This window comes from Acipenser ruthenus, chromosome 13 (genome assembly GCF_902713425.1).
Source record: "Acipenser ruthenus chromosome 13, fAciRut3.2 maternal haplotype, whole genome shotgun sequence".
Lineage (NCBI taxonomy): Eukaryota > Metazoa > Chordata > Actinopteri > Acipenseriformes > Acipenseridae > Acipenser > Acipenser ruthenus.
The window spans coordinates 11,413,862-11,433,933 of record NC_081201.1 but is presented as its reverse complement, the minus strand read 5'-3'; the positions used below and the strand labels follow the sequence as shown (position 1 = coordinate 11,433,933).

The following is a 20,072-nucleotide window of genomic DNA, read 5'->3' as shown; positions in this document are numbered from 1 at the left end:
CTTGATGTATTTCTTGATTACTCATGTTGGTTAACACATAACCGTTTTGATAAAGAAGCCACTTCATGTGCTGTTAAGTGAGAGTAGCTTGCTGCTATGAGTTTGTAAGGTAGTGTTCTCTGAGCTGCTTAACGGGTAAAGGTGAGAGTAGCTTGCTGCTATGAGTTTTTAAGGTAGTGTTTTCTGAGTTTGGCACCTGCAGGGCTCCTCCAGAGACCATCATGAGCTGTAGAGCTCCTGGGGGTAAAGAGGCAATGGGTTCAGTCATGGGATTGGAGGACATCCACTGACCTTCAGGTCCCCTCATCTGTTGTGGGGATTGCTGTGATGAGGGAACAAAATTGGACATTCTAAAAATTAGGGAGAAAGCCATGGGTTAACTAAATAAAAATAATGAAGTTTGAAAGGTAATCAGGTGCCTTTTCATGTTGATTTAATTACGCTAAATGTGTTTGTCAAATCTGCCAAAATGGAAATATAAAAAATGATGAATGCATCTATTGAAAAGACCTGGCTTTGCTATGGTAAGTTTGGGGATATTACTACAAGTATGTTATAAAATATCTAGTTAATTGATCGTTCACATAATTATATGAAATGGTCAAGATTAAAACCCCCTGATTTAAAAAAAATCATAATTTTTTTAGGAGCTGAACAACTGCCTGGCAGCGGAGATCACCCGATTGCGGTCCTGCCACTCAGGGGATGGAGCCGGCTCTCCTCCTCTCACACAGGGCAAGGATGTCTATGAACTAGAGGTAACCCTGCTTTACTCCGAGCCCCTGTGCACTACTCCTAGTGGAGCAGGGGCATCCTACAGAGGAGTGATTCAGGACAGGACGAGTTTATTATTCATTGCAGTGCTCATGTGAAATACAGAAATCAGTTTTATGATTGGTAAGTGTGAGTGATAGTAACAGAATGTTAATGGAAGTGGGTGCTCCTATAATGTGGATTTTTTAAAAGTGTATTCATATTTGCAATGCTTGTGTTTTTGCCCCTCAATGTTGGTAAACTTTTGGTTTCAGGTTTTATTGCGGGTCAAGGAATCAGAAATTCAGTACCTCAAACAGGAAATACATTCTCTTAAAGATGAACTACAGACTGCACTGAGGGTATGTAACATGTATCTCTAGACGTACACTGTCAATTGTGACTATGTCTCGGTATTGTTGCTGACTTCCTGGACCTTCCAGAAAATGAAAGGCCTTTTTTCTATAAAAAATTAATAAAATAAAAAAGAAGTAAAAGAAATTCCAGATGCCGATACTCCTCAATATTAACAAGTTATGCCAGTCATATCAAAAAGGACCAGGTGCAGTTAATATAGAGCACAGTGCACCATCATGTGAATACAGGTGCAGTTTACATAGAGCACAGTGCACCATCGTGTGAATACAGGTGCAGTTTACATAGAGTACAGTGCACCATTGTGTGAATACATCCTCACATAGAGACGATTATGGGGTGAAGCATGTCTGATTGTTACTTAAATATGACCGCCTATCTCTGATTGGCTCTTGCTACTCACCTTCTCCAAACTGGAGTTGCCCCTCATTGGTGTTTGCCTCTCTGTGATTGGTTAGGGTTAGGGGTTAGGGTTAGGGTTAGGGTTAGATTGGCGCTTATCTCTATCCACCAAAATCACACTCAGATTGGCTCTGGCTAGTGCCTGTCTCAGTCCAATTACCTCCCACCTTTGCCTGTCTCCTAGTGGAATTTAACTTTCTGTGCCTCTGTCAGATTAGTACCTTTCTCAACCTCTCTCCCACTAGTGGATACCTTTTTCTGCCTGCTTCTCCCTCACTCCAGTTGATTGAACAGGCACACCAAGAGAAAGACCTTGGGGTTGTAATTAGGGTTAGACTCCTACAGAAAATAGTGAGTGGAGTTGTGGCAGGGCTGAGGCCTGCCACTGTAAATCATGTATTTTGGAGGTGGTTTTGTTTGTAATTAAATAAAGGTGTGTTTAATTTATGTAATTGAAAGGAATTTGCAGCAGGTGGCCAGGTGTCAATTGAAGGAGGGGAGAAAATACCTGGGGACCATATAAGACTTTGTCCAGTTGCCGCATGAGGTCCAGCTCAAGGGGATCCAATGGCAGTACCCTGCACTAGAGGGGGCCTCAGACGTCATGACAGAGGTGGTCGGCCGGATCCATCAAGAGTGTTGGGAGGCAAAGCTGTCCGGTTTGCCCGAGAGGGTGCACCATGGTGCTTCATTTGCCCTCTGTATGGGCATGTGGCGGCCAACTGCCCAGAGCTGGAGTGGGAGGAGCCCGAGGTCCAGTGTGAGGCAGAGGAGCTACTGTCCCAGGAGGAAGAGCCACTGCCGTGCCCAGAGCCACCATGGCCGATATTCCTGGGGGAGGTTCCCCTGATGGAGGAGCGGGTGCCGCAATCACCTGAAAACATTTTGGGGGGCATGGGCAAGCTGCATTTAAACCTCAGCAGCCACCGGTGGTGCTGTGGAGGGAGACAGAGAAGGAGGGGCTGCCTGCCCGAGAGTCAGAAAAGGAGCTGCCTGCCCAAGGGCCACAAAAGGAAGAACTACCTGCCCCAGAGCTAGAGAGGGAGGAATTGCCATCCTGCATGGAAGAGAGGGAGGAGTTTCCGTCCTGCATGCCAGAGAGGGAGGAGTTGCCCTCCTGCGTGCCAGAGAGGGAGGAATTTCCGTCCTGCGTGCCAGAGAGGGAGGAATTTCCCTCCTGCATGCCAGAGAGGGAGGAGTTGCCCTCCTGCGTGCCAGAGAGGGAGGAATTTCCGTCCTGCGTGCCATAGAGGGAGGAGTTGCCCTCCTGCGTGCCAGAGAGGGAGCAGTTGCCCTCCTGCGTGCCAGAGAGGGAGGAGTTGCCGTTGCCAGCACCACTGCCGGAGTGCCCAGCGCTGTTGTTGACAGTGCCACTGCTGGAGTGCCTCCCTCCAGAGCCACTGCTGGAGGACGCCAGCAGTAAGCCAGGAGCTTGTATCAGTGTCGGGGCCGTCCTCTGGAGAGGAACCCCAAGAAGGGACAAAGGGGACACTGGGTTTGGGGGGTAGATGGGGGGTTGAACCCGTGCCCCCTTACAGAAGCCCAGGGGTCTGTCCGTCTGGTATTTGATAGAGGCCGGATGAGCCCAAATGTTCCCTCCCACCCACCCATGTGTTTATTGTGGAGAGCGTGAGTGAAAATTTTAATTGGACCCAGAGGGTTCCATTCTACGTGGTAGGGTCTGTGGCAGGGCTGATGTTTTTTGGTGGTGGTTTTGTTTGTAATTAAATAAAGGTGTGCTTAATTTATTTAATTAAAAGGAACCAGGGTGAGCTAAGAATTAACACTGCCTGTGGAACCAGGGTGAGCTAAGGATTATCACTGTGTGTGGATCCAGGGTGAGCTAAGGATTATCACTGTGTGTGGAACCAGGGTGAGCTAAGGATTATCACTGAGTGTGGAACCAGGGTGAGCTACGGATTATCACTGTGTGTGGAACCAGGGTGAGCTAAGGATTATCACTGTGTGTGGAACCAGGGTGAGCTACGGATTATCACTGTGTGTGGAACCAGGGTGAGCTAAGGATTATCACTGTGTGTGGAACCTGGGTGAGCTAAGGATTAACACTGTGTGTGGAACCGAGATAATTGTTAGAACTTTAGGGTAGGGATTAATTTAGGGGATTTTAATCCCTCCCAAATTTATTTAGTTTATACAGCGAGAAGGTTCCTGAAGCGGGACCTCCCTTTTAGTGGGAGTAGTGTTTGGCCACCATTTATCTTCTGGTTGTTTTTGTACAGTGTTTTTGGTTAGCTTTTTTTGTTCATGTGCACTTGTATATATTGGTGTCCTGTCCCAATTGATGCCATTTTGGTGACAGCTTTTTAGCATCACCATTGCAAAGGCTTAGTCCATTCTCCCTGTACGTTGCCACTCGTGATGACTATGAACCGGTGGACCCGTACCGTAATACAATAAGCTCCAGCCAGAGCTACGCAGCCTGGTGGTAGAGTACAAAGTCAGCCAATTTATGTTGCTGGGTCCCTGGGAGGAGCGACTCATGCCACTGGCTTCACGTGGGGCACAAGGCAGGACGTAACAAGCAACAGGCTGTAGTGCACAAATACGTGTAAATAGGATACAAATGCCATAAGTTGCTTTGTTAACAATATTCAGGACTGGGGTTGGTTGGTAATGGTTACATTCCTAATTTCAGGGAACCAGAGTTATGATAATAACCTAACGTTTGTCAGTTTGGAAGGAAAAACTCTAAGCTATTTAACTTTAAGCGCAGCACAGAAACCAGGACCAGAGAACACAGTTGGAAATTAAGTGTAGATAGACTTAGGACAGAGGGAAGAAGACACTTCTTCACACAGAGAGTGGTGGGAGTATGGAATGGGTTACCTTGTCATGTTATTGATGCTGAATCACAGAGATTACTTAAGACCCAGTTTCACAAAGTTCTGAGATCAGTCATCTACTAAGAACCAGCCAAGCATCGATTGGCCGAATGGTGTCTTCTTGTTCATAAACTAAGTTCAGTCTTATCAAAGATCACAGAGATATGCTCAATGTATCCACCTGTAAATGGTTCACAAACACACATTACTACAATCACTGCTGGGCATTTCGGCTCACATGGTACTGTAGTTCATTACTATGCCTGCTTTTGACCAAGTTATGTCACAGAACTGTGTGAAGTTCCATTTGCTTGTCATTTTACAGTGGCACTAGACAACCCAACCTCTCATGCAAAGAACAGTTCTTTGTAGGACAAGTCTGCATCATTATTAGAAGGTCCTCTAGAGTTCCTTGTATAACAAGTCTGCATCATTATTATAAGGTCCTCTCAATTCTCGGAGTGCAGACCCTGTTGTGACTTTTTTTGTTTGTTTGTTTGTTTAAGGATAAGAAGTACACCACAGATAAATACAAGGATATCTACACCGAGCTGAGTATAGTGAAAGCGAAAGCGGACTGTGACATTACCAAACTGAGAGACCAGCTGATTGCTGCAACAGAGGCTCTGGGGGAAAAGTCTGCTGAAAACAGCACTGTTTCTGGCTATGGTAAGAACACAGGCACATAGTAGACAGTTCAGTGTGAAATGAGCTCTTAAAGCACTGATCACAAAACATTTTTATAAATTATACAGTGTATTCCTGGCACACCACCACTTTTGTAACCCTATGTGGGTCACTGTCAAAACCACCCAGCAAGTTTTTAGAATTGTTTTCATTTTGTACTGATTTTTCACCTTGATGTTGGCCCCGTTGCACTCTTGATGCAGATTTGAATTCACAACAGTTCAGTTATTCTTCCATGCACATAAAAGACCATATGTTTGATGACACAAAACAATAAGTTTGGAGAAATACATTTTATAATGTATTTTATTTCAAATCGGGGGCAAAAAACATTCGAAAAACAAACGTTTGAAGAACGCACAGAGAAACCCAGTGATTTGTTTGCTGTTGTTATCTGGTAAATGGTAGCCCCCTTCATTGTGGAAGATGATGGAAGGGCTGTGGGTAGTGTAGGACTGTCCATGCGCCCCCCTTCATTGTGGAAGATGATGGAAGGGCTGTGGGTAGTGTAGGACTGTCCATGCGCCCCCCTTCATTGTGGAAGATGATGGAAGGGCTGTGGTTAGTGTAGGACTGTCCATGCGCCCCCCTTCATTGTGGAAGATGATGGAAGGGCTGTGGATAGTGTAGGACTGTCCATGCGCCCCCCTTCATTGTGGAAGATGATGGAAGAGCTGTGGATAGTGTAGGACTGTCCATGCACCCCCCTTCGTTGTGGAAGATGATGGAAGAGCTGTGGATAGTGTAAGACTGTCCATGCGCCCCCCTTCATTGTGGAAGATGATGGAAGGGCTGTGGATAGTGTGGGACTGTCCATGCGCCCCCCTTCGTTGTGGAAGATGATGGAAGAGCTGTGGATAGTGTAAGACTGTCCATGCGCCCCCCTTCATTGTGGAAGATGATGGAAGGGCTGTGGATAGTGTAGGACTGTCCATACTCCTCCAGTGCTTCTCATCACCTGCACAGAGGAGAGCTCCTTCCTGCATTCATTGCAGAGCTCTTTTCATTCACAATAAAAAAACATTTTTAATACAAACCTGGTGTTACAAGATCCCAGCAGATATTTTGGGATGGCCTTTGCCTCGGTAGCTGTTTCTGACAAGATTTTCTTCACCAAAAAACTTGTGAAATGTATAAAAGCAGGAAAGATGTATGTTAATATTTACCCAGTGTAGGAAACAGTTCAAGTAAAACATATTATATACTGTATAACTTTAAATGAACACCCATGCGTTTATTTTAAATTGCTAAAAACAGCTGTGGTGCTTATTCAAGGGTGGCAGTAATTAGAAGTAATATGGTTTTCGAAAGATGCCATTTTTCATTGCGGTATTTGATGGAGGCGTATATTGAAGTTTATTTCTGCGTATACAACTTGATCAGGATAGCGAAGAAGTCCTACAACTTTAAACTGAAAGCTGTTGAGCTTGTAGATCAGATCAGTGTTTGACTAGGTGAGGTCACATACCAGTGTAGCGTGGACAAGGAAATAATAACAAGAGAGAAATGTCAGTTCAACACAGAGGAGGTCGGTTTATTTTCCCTTTCTTTTCTTATAGCAGTTTCTAAGAGTCGCAGAGTTGAACTCTAATATATGGTGCGTTTCTTTCTCTTCAACCAGCAAGACAACTAAACACTCACGGTCTCCTGATCCAGACAGGGCTTCGGTGAGGAAGAGGAGTTCATCCCGTGGCTATCCCCTAAACAGCATCACCACAGCGAGAGCTACACTAGCTTCTACTGCCCACAAAACACCACACCCCCCACTCTCCAAACTTCCTGTCTGGATCAGGATTCTGCAGCGTCTCTTATTAGCCAAAATACCGTGCATACAGCCAAAACAGAAATGCATTTAAGAAACATAAATAATAAATCATACAGCTCCAGCATTACAACTAAAATGTATTACTTTTCTTGCTAATTCCTAAATATATATATATTTATTTTAGTGCTGCTGTATTTACTCCTACAGTAGTATCAGTACATAGTGCCGTGTACCTATGGTATTATTTTGTTGTTTGGGTTCCATAAACGTTACAGTAAAATACCGGTATGCTCCAATGTGTAATTGTATTATTTTAGATACATTTTATTCAAGTTTATTACATTCATTTAGTTTCTATTTGTAATGTTTTGCCATACTGTGGTTTGTTTGCGTGTCTTTATTAAGTGAGCGGAGACATTTGAGCCATAATTGAGACTCTTCAGAATGCCATAGCAGCGTCTACACGCTCCCAGTATGTCTATAAATGAGGTGTGTCAGTCGCGTGCACTGGACCCCACGACTTGCCCCATGGCAGATATACTGCAGCTTTTGCAGGACCTATTTGATGAAGGGAACTCTCCCTCTACGCTTAAGGTCTACCCGGCAGTTATATCCGCTTGCCATATTAAAATTAAACACTTCCTGGCAGGACAGATTTTGAAGGGTGCTCGGAGGTTAAGACCTCCTAGAAAGGACCTTGTCCCTCTCTGGTGCCTTAATGTAGTGTTGGATGCGCTTACAAAACCGCCATTTGAGCCCCTACATTCAGCAGAGCTGAAATTCCTGTCATTAAAGACGGCTTTCCTGCTTGCTATTACCGAATAGAACTAAGGTTACTTTCCACACTAATCCTGCTTTTCTCCCTAAAAGCATTTCTGCTTCCCATATCAACCAATCAGTGGAATTGGAGGCCTTACATCCACCAGTTTGTCTGACAGGGCGAGAAAGCTCCATACGCTCTTCCCGGTTAGGGCACTGGCGTATTATGTTGACCGCACCCAGAGTTGGCGGCAATGCGAGAAATTGTTTATTTGCTTCGGGTGTAAGTTCCATGGACAAGCCCTGTCTAAACAGCGGCTGTCGAGGTGGATTGCAGACACGGTGAGGATTGCATATGATCAGCCAACCTGCCCCCTCCAGAGAAGGTCACTGGTCACTCCACAAGAGGCCTTGCAACCCTCCTGGGCGTTATTCCAGGGCGCATCTGTCACAGTCATTTGCAATGCTGCAGTATGGGCCATGCTGCATACTTCTACCAGGTTCTACCGACTGAATGTCGTAGATCAGCAGAACCCTGGTTTTGGGACCAGTGTAAAGAGCAACCACTCATTCTGCTTTTTAACACATTTTTATTGTGTTCCTTTAAGTCCTGTGGTAGTTAGCCATACACCCTTTTTGGACTTTAGTGTAACCTTGCAGCATATACACTGCATGAGGGTCCTCCCTCACTGTACTGTGGAATGTATGCCATGGATCCTCATCGGTCCCTTGCCTGAATGCTACAGGCAGTTTATCTTCTTCTTTAGCACATCTGCCGGTGCTGCAAGTCCTTCACTTGCGACGGCTTGGGTAATGGTTGCATATCAGTAATGGTTGCATATCATACTTGAAAGGTTCCCTGAAATATAAATGTAACCATTACCCTTCAAGGTTGCTGCGTTCATTCTAACGCAGCAACCTGAAAAGAAAATGATGATGAGCCTTATGCATCATTCGTATATATCTCCTGGGGGCGGAGACGACATCTGATGCATACGCGGGCTCTTAAAGGAGCAGCTTTGATAGAAGTGCTCAGGTAATTTGGTGACAGGTACTCCCCGCCCCTGTCATAATATGTATTATCTTGTATTATTATTATCATGATTATTATTTATGTATTTAGAATATGATGGCGAAAAGCCCTTTTGTTTAAATGTAGGACGGCATGACTGTCACGCATCTTTTGTAAACCCGTGCAGAATGGACCGAGGGGTTGACTAAATAATGAATAGCTGGTTAATACCTCAGTCACCACTATAAGAACAGGTAGCTTTGGCTGCAGGGTGGAGTGATTTGGAGAGCATAGGAGAGAGCACACCACAACCCTCACATCCTGACAGGTCATATCCCATTCGGTAATGGTTACATTTCTATTTCAGGGAACCAGGGTTATGATAATAACCTAACGTTTCCAATCATGATAATTGTCAATAATAGCAATGAATGGGTTTCATACGAAATATGTTGATTGCCCAAATTCTTTTGTCATAGTATAAAATTTGTTTTTGCATGTCAGTTTACAGCCTCTCTGTTGTTTCCTACTTTTACCGGTGTTAATGAAGGGGCTACAAGCTGTTTGGATAAATCAGACATGGACAGATCTATAACTGGCATTTCTTGACTAAATTCTTTCTCGAGGAAATCGGGGTGCAAATAAAAACAACAATAGAAATCTGAAATGATTTCAGACAATTTAAAGTTGTTATAAAACATGTATCAGTGGCAGTGTTGTTTGAACTCCCGAAGCGCAGCTCCGTCCTGAATTTCAGCAGCACACCACCGGATTGGAGTGGAAGACACGACACATTGGAAACTAGTCCCGCTAACCTCATGTGGCAAAATGTTATGTTATGAAAAGCTAGTGCCCTGGTCCTTTTTTGTTTCATTGTGACTTACTGCAACACAAATACTCTATTGCATACTATATATTATTTTTAAAATATTTTAAGATAGAATTAAACATTGATCTAAATTTTGACTTACATGAGAATATTTTAATAGAGGAATTTCAAAAACCCTGGGTGTGAAGAATGCACATCTCTCCACCCAGCTCACTCGTATGAAGGGAGGAGCTCTGTACTACCTTGTAAAAAGCAATTGCCGATTACCGTACACTACCTTCAAATGAGTTGGGGTTGTGTTAAAATAACTGCAGTGTGATAGGAAGTGTGTTTCTCTAACAGCCATTTCTGTTATGTTTGCTGTCTACAGATATCATGAAATCTAAAAGTAACCCAGATTTTCTTAAAAAGGAAAGGTCAAGCATTAGCCGGCAGATCCGAAGCATGAGGTCAAAGGTAAGTTGTAACATTTTAATGTATTGCTAACACACTTGACCCAAATAGACAACACGTTTTAAGTGGAACATGCAGTGATTTAGTGAGGTTTACCTTAGAATCAGTGATAGAGATGTGGCTATGCAGAAGCGTCTGTTTTACTGCAAAGCATTGTTTTATGTTTCATCTGATATAAACCCTTATCATTGGATAAGTAAATCCTGCAGGGATTACACTTGGAATGGCCTCCTTCTGAACCTGATCAAGATCGTACATTTCTACCTCTCTGAGCTGAGGGCAGCCTATAGTGAAGTTAGTAATCAAACTGTTACAAACAACATGTTGAAAAAAATACATAACATGCAAGCAAGTCTTGTATTTACACATTTTAGGTGGAGTTTGCAATTTACTGTATGAATGAATATAAGTGCTGATTGTGTTCAGTGTATTATACAGTGTTTGGGGTTTGCAGAAGGATATGACACATATCTTGTACTCGAAATGCTACACACTTAACTATCAATGTCCCTGAACATTCTTTCAACAGGTTCAGTAATTAACGTTGTCTTCCAGTTCAAACACAAGCTTGCATTGCTCTAACACTAATCACTGAGTGGTTGGATTTGTAGTGTGTGAGTGGGAGATTTAGTGGTGGGCAGTGATTAGAGGTAGGCAGTGAGCATTTGTCTGGTAACGGTGCATTAGATATTCATACAGCAGACAGAGTACAGATGAAATCACTGTCTGTAGTTACACCTGGCACGATGAAACCTCCAAAAGTAGCTTTCTGTGTGTAAAGGACGCTATACAGACAGATACTGGTTTTGCTATTTGATATCTCAACATGTAAAGCGTTAAAGACCTTGAAAAACACGTTTGTCTTTGAATATATTATGTTTCTTTTAGTGTTTCTAAAATCCAATAAAACTAAAAACACATCCTGTCAACTGATGGTAGTCTGCTGGAGTCATGCAGTCGGGAGCTTGCTGGGTTGAATCCCAGTTGTGCTAAAGTTATCGATTTTCACCCACATCATTGTCATTTGTTCTCGCACAGGGAAGGGAGGTAAAATATTCTGGAGTTGCTAAAAACAAACAAAATAAATATCAGATGCCAACAATTGACATTTTGTATGTTGTGTACTTGAGGTATTGGTGCACCATAGACATGCTCATAAGCGTATATACCAGTGAGTGACTTTCTTTCTTTATGTCCTTGGTTTTTTGCTCTGCCAGTCTGTAATCGAACAGGTCTCATGGGACAGCTGATGCACACCAGACAGTTTCCCAGTGACGTAGGTATCCCAGCCAAGCATGTCACACTTTGCATGCAAACCCTTCACTCCTGTGTGCCAACACATACCAACACATACTCTTCATTGTATTGTGGTTCCTGCAGATTGTATTAATGCGGTGCTACAGTACAGTGATGCTAATAAAAGATCCTGTTTGCTTTGAAAGAACACCAACACTGAACCTTGCAGGTGTATCCACTATAGAAAGAGTTAGAAAGGGCTATACCTTTTCATTTCAATTAAAATAGTAAAAAAAAGAAAATAAGTCAGTAACATACATAGCACCACGGAACTACATTTAAAAACAGAGCTATCAGTATGATGAAAAAGTGGATGACCGTGACAGTATTACAGTATAGTTAGGGCTTCTGATTTTCGGTTTTAACCGATAAAACCCGATAAAACACCCCTGGTGGATAGCCAATGAACACCGGAAAACACCGGAAAAACTGTGGAAATGGTTAATCTATTCACGTTGACGTTACCCTTTTCCCATTTAAACAAAAAAAAAAAAAAAAAAAAAAAAAAACTACTACAAAAATAATAATAAATACATTTCCCAGTGCTGCTGGGCAATGTCCCGCCTTCCTGACTTGCATCTATCATTGATTTGTTCTGAATACTTTAAACCCGCCCCAACTACTGAGTGACAGCACATTCCTACATTTCAAGAACAAGAATTAGAAATTTCCAGAACAAGAATTAGAAATGTTTAAATCACAATTGGATAAGCAATGCTCCAGACTCTGCTACTGAAATATATTTTTTCAACATAATAACAATTTTTTGATATTTTTATTTATATACTGTATCCTGGGTCATAAATCTACTGAAGAATGAAACACGATACGTAGCATGTGAAGAAGGCGTGTCTACAATAAGTATCAGTACAATATGTGTCAATTTATGGAACAGGAGCAAGGGCTGCGAGGAATAAGCCCTGGGACTTGAAATAGGAATTCTGTGCTTGTGACTTTAGGAAGATGACATGCTTTCCACTTGGCCCACGGAGATCCGCCCTCACGAAGGTGAGTCTGAACCAATCGGCCTCCAAGGCTGGGAAGCAAGCATTACATCCCCCAAGTGGAAAATGAAGAGAAGGATAGAAGTCACCCCACTTACAAGGAACGCCTACGCTTCAGGAGATCATCATGCAGAACATCGTGACGGTGCATCAGCCAGCATAGGAGGAGTGGGTGGATGGAGTCAGGTCGCGGAGGAACAGTCAGGGGGAAAGGATGAGCCGAGGGAACCAGGCGATGAATGTTAAGAATCCAGCAGAGGGCTAAGTAGAACTGCCCCTGCCAAAAGACACCGAAGAGATGATGGAGGGAAGCGTGTAACTGAAAGCATCGGAAATGTCTGCCATGGCTAACCATGATCCCTGTCCGGATGATTTAATAGAACGTAGTAGAATGTAGTGAAGAGAAAACTGGTCCAAAGGAATGAGAGAATTGATGCTGCTGCTGGAAGGACAACGATGGGCAGAGAGTCAATGATGAGACGCTTCTTGTCTGAGATTTTTCTAGTGGCGATTCTGATGGGGCTGATTCAGAATTGAGTGGGGGCAGAAAAGGGGCCCTCCGTGAACCCTTTCGATGTCTCGGAAGTGATGAGGGTTCCTTTAGTGCGGATTGAAGGTTTCTACAACATAGGTACAATGATGGGATCATTTTTAAAATAATGGAAATACGGAGTTAATTATGTGGGAAGAGTAAGACAGGTACACAGGCGGAAGGATGATGCAATCCTCACTGTGTATTTTACTGTCTACCATGTCACTCCTAAGATGTTTTCTGATTTTTTTTTTGCCTTCATTCCCCAGATGATTTATGACCAAGATATGTAAATAAAAATATCAAAACATTTGATTATATCTTAAAAAACATTTCAGCAATACGTTTAACACAGGAGTTTGTTGTAATAGCTTTTTTTATTATTTTATTTTAGCAAAGGAACCTGGAAACACGGACTGACAAATTTTTAAAGAGAGGCCTAACCATTCCTCCCTGTACCTCACCTCTCTCCACTCCCTTGAATGGGGTCTCCTAAAAGCAAACCCAAGGGCAGAAACATACCACTAATTAACACTGTAGCAGGAACAATCAGACCAGGTTACACAAAAGGACAACCACATAGCTGCCACATAACAACACTAGGGGGAGCTAATTGTTTGTATTAGTTAGAGGGCTTGGCCAATCAAAGACTAACACATTTATGTAACTATGTTACATAGTCCTGTGTTGTCCATATCGCATGTATTACTGTTGAGGTTGGTTTCACATGGCTCATTCCATCTCAAGTGGAAGAGGAGTGTGGTGTGAGCTCGACCTCATCAATTACACAGCTCTTCTCAATCTGTCATTCCCTGCAGCATGTACAACTAACACGTGCTGTGCTGTACTGTACTACTCTCCACTCAGAGGGCCTCTTTTGTACAGACTTCCATGCCATCATGTTTAATATTCTCTCACTCTCCCTCATGTTTCTCTCCATAGAGCCTGAAAGAGGGATTGAGTGTGCAAGAGCGGCTGAAGCTGTTTGAAGCAAGAGACTCCAAGAAGATCTGAAGAGACTCCATGGGTGCCATTCAGACACACTTCTGTCCTCTGGCCCAGTCATCCCCAGCTCCTTGGTGTCCTGTCCCCTGCTCCAGTCAGCCCCAGCTCCTAGGTGTCCTGTCTGCTCCAGGCAGCCCCAGCTCCTTGGTGTCCTGTCTGCTCCAGTCAGCCCCAGCTCCTTGGTGCCCTGTCTGCTCCAGTCAGCCTCAGCTCCTTGGTGTCCTGTCCCCTGCTCCAGTCAGCCCCAGCTCCTTGGTGTCCTGTCTGCTCCAGTCAGCCCCAGCACCTTGGTGTCCTGTCTGCTCCAGTCAGCCCCAGCTCCTTGGTGTCCTGTCCCCTGCTCCAGTCAGCCCCAGCTCCTTGGTGTCCTGTCCCCTGCTCCAGTCAGCCCCAGCTCCTTGGTGTCCTATCCCCTGCTCCAGTCAGCCCCAGCTCCTTGGTGTCCTGTCTGCTCCAGTCAGCCCCAGCTCCTTGGTGTCCTGTCTGCTCCAGTCAGCCCCAGCTCCTTGGTGTCCTGTCTGCTCCAGTTAGCCCCAGCTCCCTGGTGTCCTGTCTGCTCCAGTCAGCCCCAGCTCCTTAGTGTTCATGATCTCTGCCACGCTACTTCTGCTGTTACATTTTCTGCACCAGTTCAACAAAGTCAACAGGCAGCGTGTGCGTGTGCGTGTGTGTGTGTGTGCGTGTCTGTGCGCGCGTGTCTGTGTGTGAACTCGTTGTGGTTTAGCTTTTGTTCTCTCTATACTGCAGTTACCACTCCCAGGCCAGACATGCAGCTACATTTTATTTCATATATTCCCAAAGTGACTATTAAAAAAAGATGTAATTGGAATGGTTTTCTTTTTAAATTTGATACATTTCACACAAGAAAGCTTAACCCGCAGAAGCCATCATTTGGAAGTGCACAAAAATATTTGATCCTACTATGTGTTCAAGTTTGGGCAGCAAGTGGACGCCAGATCAGATGAATAAATGTTTTTCTGGCCTTGACAGAGACTATAAACATTGATGGTTAAAAGTAAGTTTATTTTCAGATTCATATTATGTATGTAAAGTCCCAGTTATCCCAGGCGGTAGAGTCCAGAGGTGGCCAAACCGGGAGTTCAGTGCGGCTCACAACACTTTTGCATCTGAATATCCTCCTGGATCAGACTGAAGGCAGATTCTCCTTTTGGCGTTCAGTAAAGAAGCAGATTTAACGAGTCAAACGGGTTTTGTATGGCAAGCATGAAATACTGCTTGTGCTAAACGACCTTATTCAGATGAATGAAACTGTTTATAAAATTGGAGTGTTGGCACTAGACTAGAGATTGCATGTTTAAAAGTTATATTGCAGGTCTAAAATTAATATTATATTTACAAATCTTACATCTCGTCATGAGCAGGTACTGTAATCCCTTTCAAAATAAATACAGTGCATTTGTTATCCACAAAGCTCTCAAAAGTATTTAATACACAGAGCAGTCATAGAAAAAAGTCATTTTTTTTAAACCCAGCATTCAGATCTTCAAGGGAAGAGCTTTTCAAAAATAATCTTTTTATGTGGTGTTTTTGGTAAAATCAGTTCAGTTACTGTATTTTACCTCATAATAACGGAATATATTTTATTTAAAGTGCATAATACATACAGAAATAATGGAGAAACACCATAGTGTTTACAGCGTAATACACTGTAGATCTACAGTACAATGCAAATTACACAGAACCAGTGTAGGCAGTGTTCTATCACATGTTCTTGTGTATTTTGCTGCCATCAAGAGACAGCCTAACAACTACTGTACTGCACAACAATGCTAGTATTTAAAATGTCTTGCTTGCAAACCCGTCATGTTTTACAGTGCGTGTCTTGCGGCTCCCAACCACATGGAAAGGTGGGTATGCAGCTTTTAGGGTCAGGAAGTTTGGCCACCCCTGGTATAGTCACTCCTCAGATGTCTACTTGCTTTTCAATGTACTGTGTTGAAATCTTTACTATATCTTGTCCTTGGACTTAAACGCCAGTTTGGAAGATTCTGCTTCCTCTGCATCAAACAACCGTACCGGATACTGGCGCTGGAACAAACGGAACCACAAAGTGCAGATCAGTTCAGCAGCAGGGAAGACATTTATAGCTGCACACTACCTGTTCTTTACAGTGTGCCTGTATGATTACTGAATAAATTGTGACAAATTCCCAAGTCCTGGGAAGATACATTATAAAGACAATGAAAGTACAGAAATACCATTCTGTGTAGTAGTAAATGTGCTGGGTGTTGCTGTGCTGGGGACTGTAACCTAGATATGATTCCCCCTTTTCATTTGAAATTTGGTTCCCATGATTGAGTCTAGCAGAGGTGACTGCTTAGCATGTGTGGCTGCATTTGTTGCTGCACCCAGATGCTAAGGAATCATCAGCCAACGTGCATATGTATAGTTCAAATACAAAAACATTATTTCATTTTAAAAAGGGACTTTTACAAACCAAAGCATTTTGTATACCACACCAGTATGGAAAGATATATCTGAACACAGTGTTATTCCTATTGCAATTGGTGGAACTGAGAGTGTTATTCCTATTGCAATTGGTGGAACTGTGTTGTTTGACTCCATAATCCAGAGTCACTGCTTCTGAGTCCTGCCTGGCGGTATGCATGGTGATTTTAAAAAGCAACCAGCACGGCAGAGCCTGCTGCATCCCATTTGCTCAGTCTGGTCTCTAGTGTTTTTGTAGCCTGCACATTTTAAACATTATTTTTGAAAGTGGGGATCCCAGTAAATGCTGTATTAATAAAATACCATGGCTAAAAAGATTCTGGACGTTGTGTCTAAAATAAATATGATAGAAAGCTATCCTTGTGCAATCTTGTCTGTTTTATATGTTGGATGTTTGTGTAACCAAAGCCAAGGACCAATCTGAAGGCAAGTTTACAACAGAAAAGATTATTATTTGTTTATTTAGCAGACGCCTTTATTCAAGGCGACTTACAGAGACTAGGGTGTGTGAACTATGCGTCAGCTGCAGAGTCACTTACAATTACGTCTCACCCGAAACACGGAGCACAAGAAGGTTAAGTGACTTGCTCAGGGTCACACAATGAGTCAGTGGCTGAGGTGAGATTTGAACCAGGGACCTCCTGGTTACAAGTCTGTTTCTTTAACCACTGGACCACACAGCCTCTTGGGATGGGATTGTGCAAAGCTTAGAGTTTGTGCTTTGAGATGTGTCTCCCAGCTGCCTGCAAAATTAGCAGATTCGACAGCTGTGCTGGCTATTGAAACAGGACCACAACATTCGAAATATTCACAAACACAGTTTTATTTGACAAAAAATGCAATACACTGCAAGAAAAAAACAGGCTAATTGTGTAACACAACATTTTGTATCCAAGAGGTTTTCTAAATGTACTGTCTGGGTGTCCTTGCCGTCCTGAAGGAAATGTTATTTAAAAAGTATTAAGCTGGGTGGTAAATTGCTATAGACATGAACTGTATTGTATATTCTGCATTAGACTTTATAAAGCAAACAAGTTGCCACTAGAAGTCCATTGAAACATTACATTCTAACGTTTCCTTTAAAAAGATGCTGCAGGAAATAGCTTATCGACACTGCTAGAGCTAAAAGACAAATAATTAATACATGTAAGCCTAAACTCATCACACGCAAGTAAGAGAAAAGAAATGAAGGCAGAACATTGACAAAGCATTTTTATCATACAAGTTTCCTATGATTTGATTAATACATTATAATTTGTTGCAACTAATCTTTCAAATTGATTAGTATTCCTTCGTTACCACCACTTTTAAGTAATTGTTTTAGTATTTTTTTTATTCTATTTCGATGGGGACAATTTAGTCACAGATGTTGCTGAAACTTACTTCATGCAGTGTCTTGCGTAAACTAAACAAAGTGGACACTGCAAATGGGTTTATTTTAAACACTGCTATTAATGGTTTATAAATCCACACTCGCTCTCAATTTTTTTCACATCCTTATAAATTGTTGTTTTGTCATACGTTATAATTTAAAACCTGTATAATATTCAAAGCATGCCTTGTAAATATTTGTTACACATAATTTTGTTTTTCTGTTTTAAATCTATATCTTGCTAATAGCACTATACATATTTAAATTTAGACTGTTAACAGAATTGTTTTTAAATACATACAGTATTTCTTACCCCTAGAGTTTTCTGAAATTCAATCAAATTTTGAAACTTATTTCAATCCTCCTCCCCCAAAAGTTTAATTTAAGAAGAAATACTAATTTAACGACCGTTTTGCCTGCTAATGTTACACTGTTTAAAAATGTTTCCTCATGCTGCACTTTATTTTGGCTCGCATGTGAAGCATAAAGCTCAGTGTTAGTAAATGACACACAGTTCTCGATGGCTTTGGCATGCTAGTGTAATGCAAGAATTTGCCTTTTACTCTTAGTCTTAATCTTACATGGCTGGTTTCACAGACTCAGTAGCACCAATCTTGGACTACCGCGTGGTGCGTTAAGAAGGGTAGTGCAAGATCAATGCTAATCAAGGTCTGTGAAACCAGCTGATAGTGCTCTAGACTAAAGAGGCTCAACCCCCCAGTGGGGTAGAACCAGGCATTGCTATATTGTGGTTAGTCTGGTCTTCAGAAACACGGCACAATATCTGTACAAAATATTCATTGTTTTAAGGCTGGTTTCTAGATTTGAATTCCAGAAAAGTTTCCAGTGTTTGGTAAGATGTTGTCATTCTGTGTATAAAAACAGCTATGAAATTTCTTTGTTCCTATGCTATCTGATGGCAATTAACTGTTAACTGTAATTGGAAACATCATCCATCACAATATTTATTACTGGACTGTATGGCTTTTTATTAGATTGTGGTTTTAGTTGTCATTTTTATTTTGTAAATATGAAAACCCTACTTTATATGATCTATAACAGTAATAAAATATTTTTGCACCACCAACATTGTTTGTTAGTTATTCCTCACCCATATTCATCAAAGGCTTGTTCACATTAGATATATCATAGAAGTTTCATTACTGTCATTTTGAGGGCACCATAACAATGAAAGTTAATGCCATGTTTTTGAATACCTTTACCAGGACTAGTGATATTCAGAGAATTCTGACTTGCAAATGAAATTACCTTGGAGGTAGAATGACTATTAATTTGACAGAGTTGAAAAGTCGAGGTAAAAATAGTCAATTAGGATTTTGAAAACATTATTTAATGTTTTACAGTGTAATTTATATGTTAATGGTTTGCAAACGCAAGCACACTTCTGTCCATCTGAAACTGCATGCATCACGGATGCAATTAAGAGCATATTGACTTTGCTAATTGGCTACAAGTATATGCTTTAAAACACACAAACATACAACTATTTTTGTAAAGTCTGTAGTTCTGCTGCTCTGCTGTTGCTATTTTGAAATGGAATCACATTGATGATGTCACGTGATGTGTTTATTCAAACCCCAGTTTGAGGTAGACTGTCACTCTGATTCAATGAGTCCATTATAGCTGGCGTTTTCTTTTCGAAGGTTATTCTTTATCTAAATTCACATTTTTTGTTTTTGTTTTTGACTTTTTTGTTTTTTGTTATGCACAGTCTTAATATTTAATAAAAACAAAAGCAGGAGTGCATTAGCCAGTCAAAAAAAGAGTGTCACCCAGGCATCCCAATCAGAGGGCAGTACTAGTGTGAGAGGTGTGAGAAAGGGTTGCCACCTATAATACAATGTATAAACTGATCCCCTCACGGTGAATTTAATTTTTTCAAATTTTCTTCACCCACTCCCAACCTCAAATTTTCTTCACCCACTCCCAAGATGCTAGGTGGTGTTCTATCCTGTACTAACAAATATGCAACAACTTCAATGACAGCACCTGTAGAAATGTGTCATTCAAAAATCTCCATATTTGCAGTTTCTGAGGTAATGCCCACTCGTTGATTGTCTGCCCACAAAAAAGAAACCAAAACTTCCAAAATGACTATAAAACATGTATCCACTCCCATCAATGTACCTGCTCTGGGAAAAGAACTGGTGAAACACCGCAATCCAGCATGTGTTTCTATCCTTCTTCATGGCTTGACTGAAAGCTTCAACACAGGTCCAGTTGTCCTTCAGCCCTAACTTACAGTAAGCTCTTCAGGAACCAGAAATAGCTGACACACTGCTGGTGAAAGAAATGTCCATTTATGCTTGGTCCTTTGTATGGAAATCTAATACTTTCGGATGTAGAAGTAGCCCCTTCCTGTTCAACACACTTTCAGAAGCACTTTGTTGGATTCTATTAAACAACTAGATGACCCCTTTTTTTTAGTTCATCCATTGGCCGATTTCCCATCTTCACCTACGGACCAACAATTAACAACTCTGAAGTCGTTTTTT

General features: G+C 42.0%; 1 protein-coding gene across 5 annotated transcripts in view; it reads left to right on the top strand.

Annotated features, from left to right (window-relative positions):
- Window positions 1-18,637, top strand: part of LOC117418224 (myosin phosphatase Rho-interacting protein-like) — a 199,808-nt gene extending 181,171 nt beyond the window's left edge. For 2 of the 5 annotated variants that reach the window (XM_059035675.1, XM_059035673.1), the window contains 6 exons: window positions 648-758; window positions 1,029-1,115; window positions 4,880-5,042; window positions 9,796-9,881; window positions 11,096-11,154; window positions 13,653-18,637. In XM_059035675.1, the coding sequence (XP_058891658.1) occupies window positions 648-758; window positions 1,029-1,115; window positions 4,880-5,042; window positions 9,796-9,881; window positions 11,096-11,128 (480 nt within the window). In that variant the 3' untranslated portion in view covers window positions 11,129-11,154; window positions 13,653-18,637. Of the gene's footprint in view, window positions 1-647; window positions 759-1,028; window positions 1,116-4,879; window positions 5,043-9,795; window positions 9,882-11,095; window positions 11,155-13,652 lie in introns of those variants that run through there. The other 3 variants (XM_059035674.1, XM_059035672.1, XR_009330822.1) reach the window with 2 other exon arrangements.
- Window positions 18,638-20,072: the final 1,435 nt, after the last annotated feature.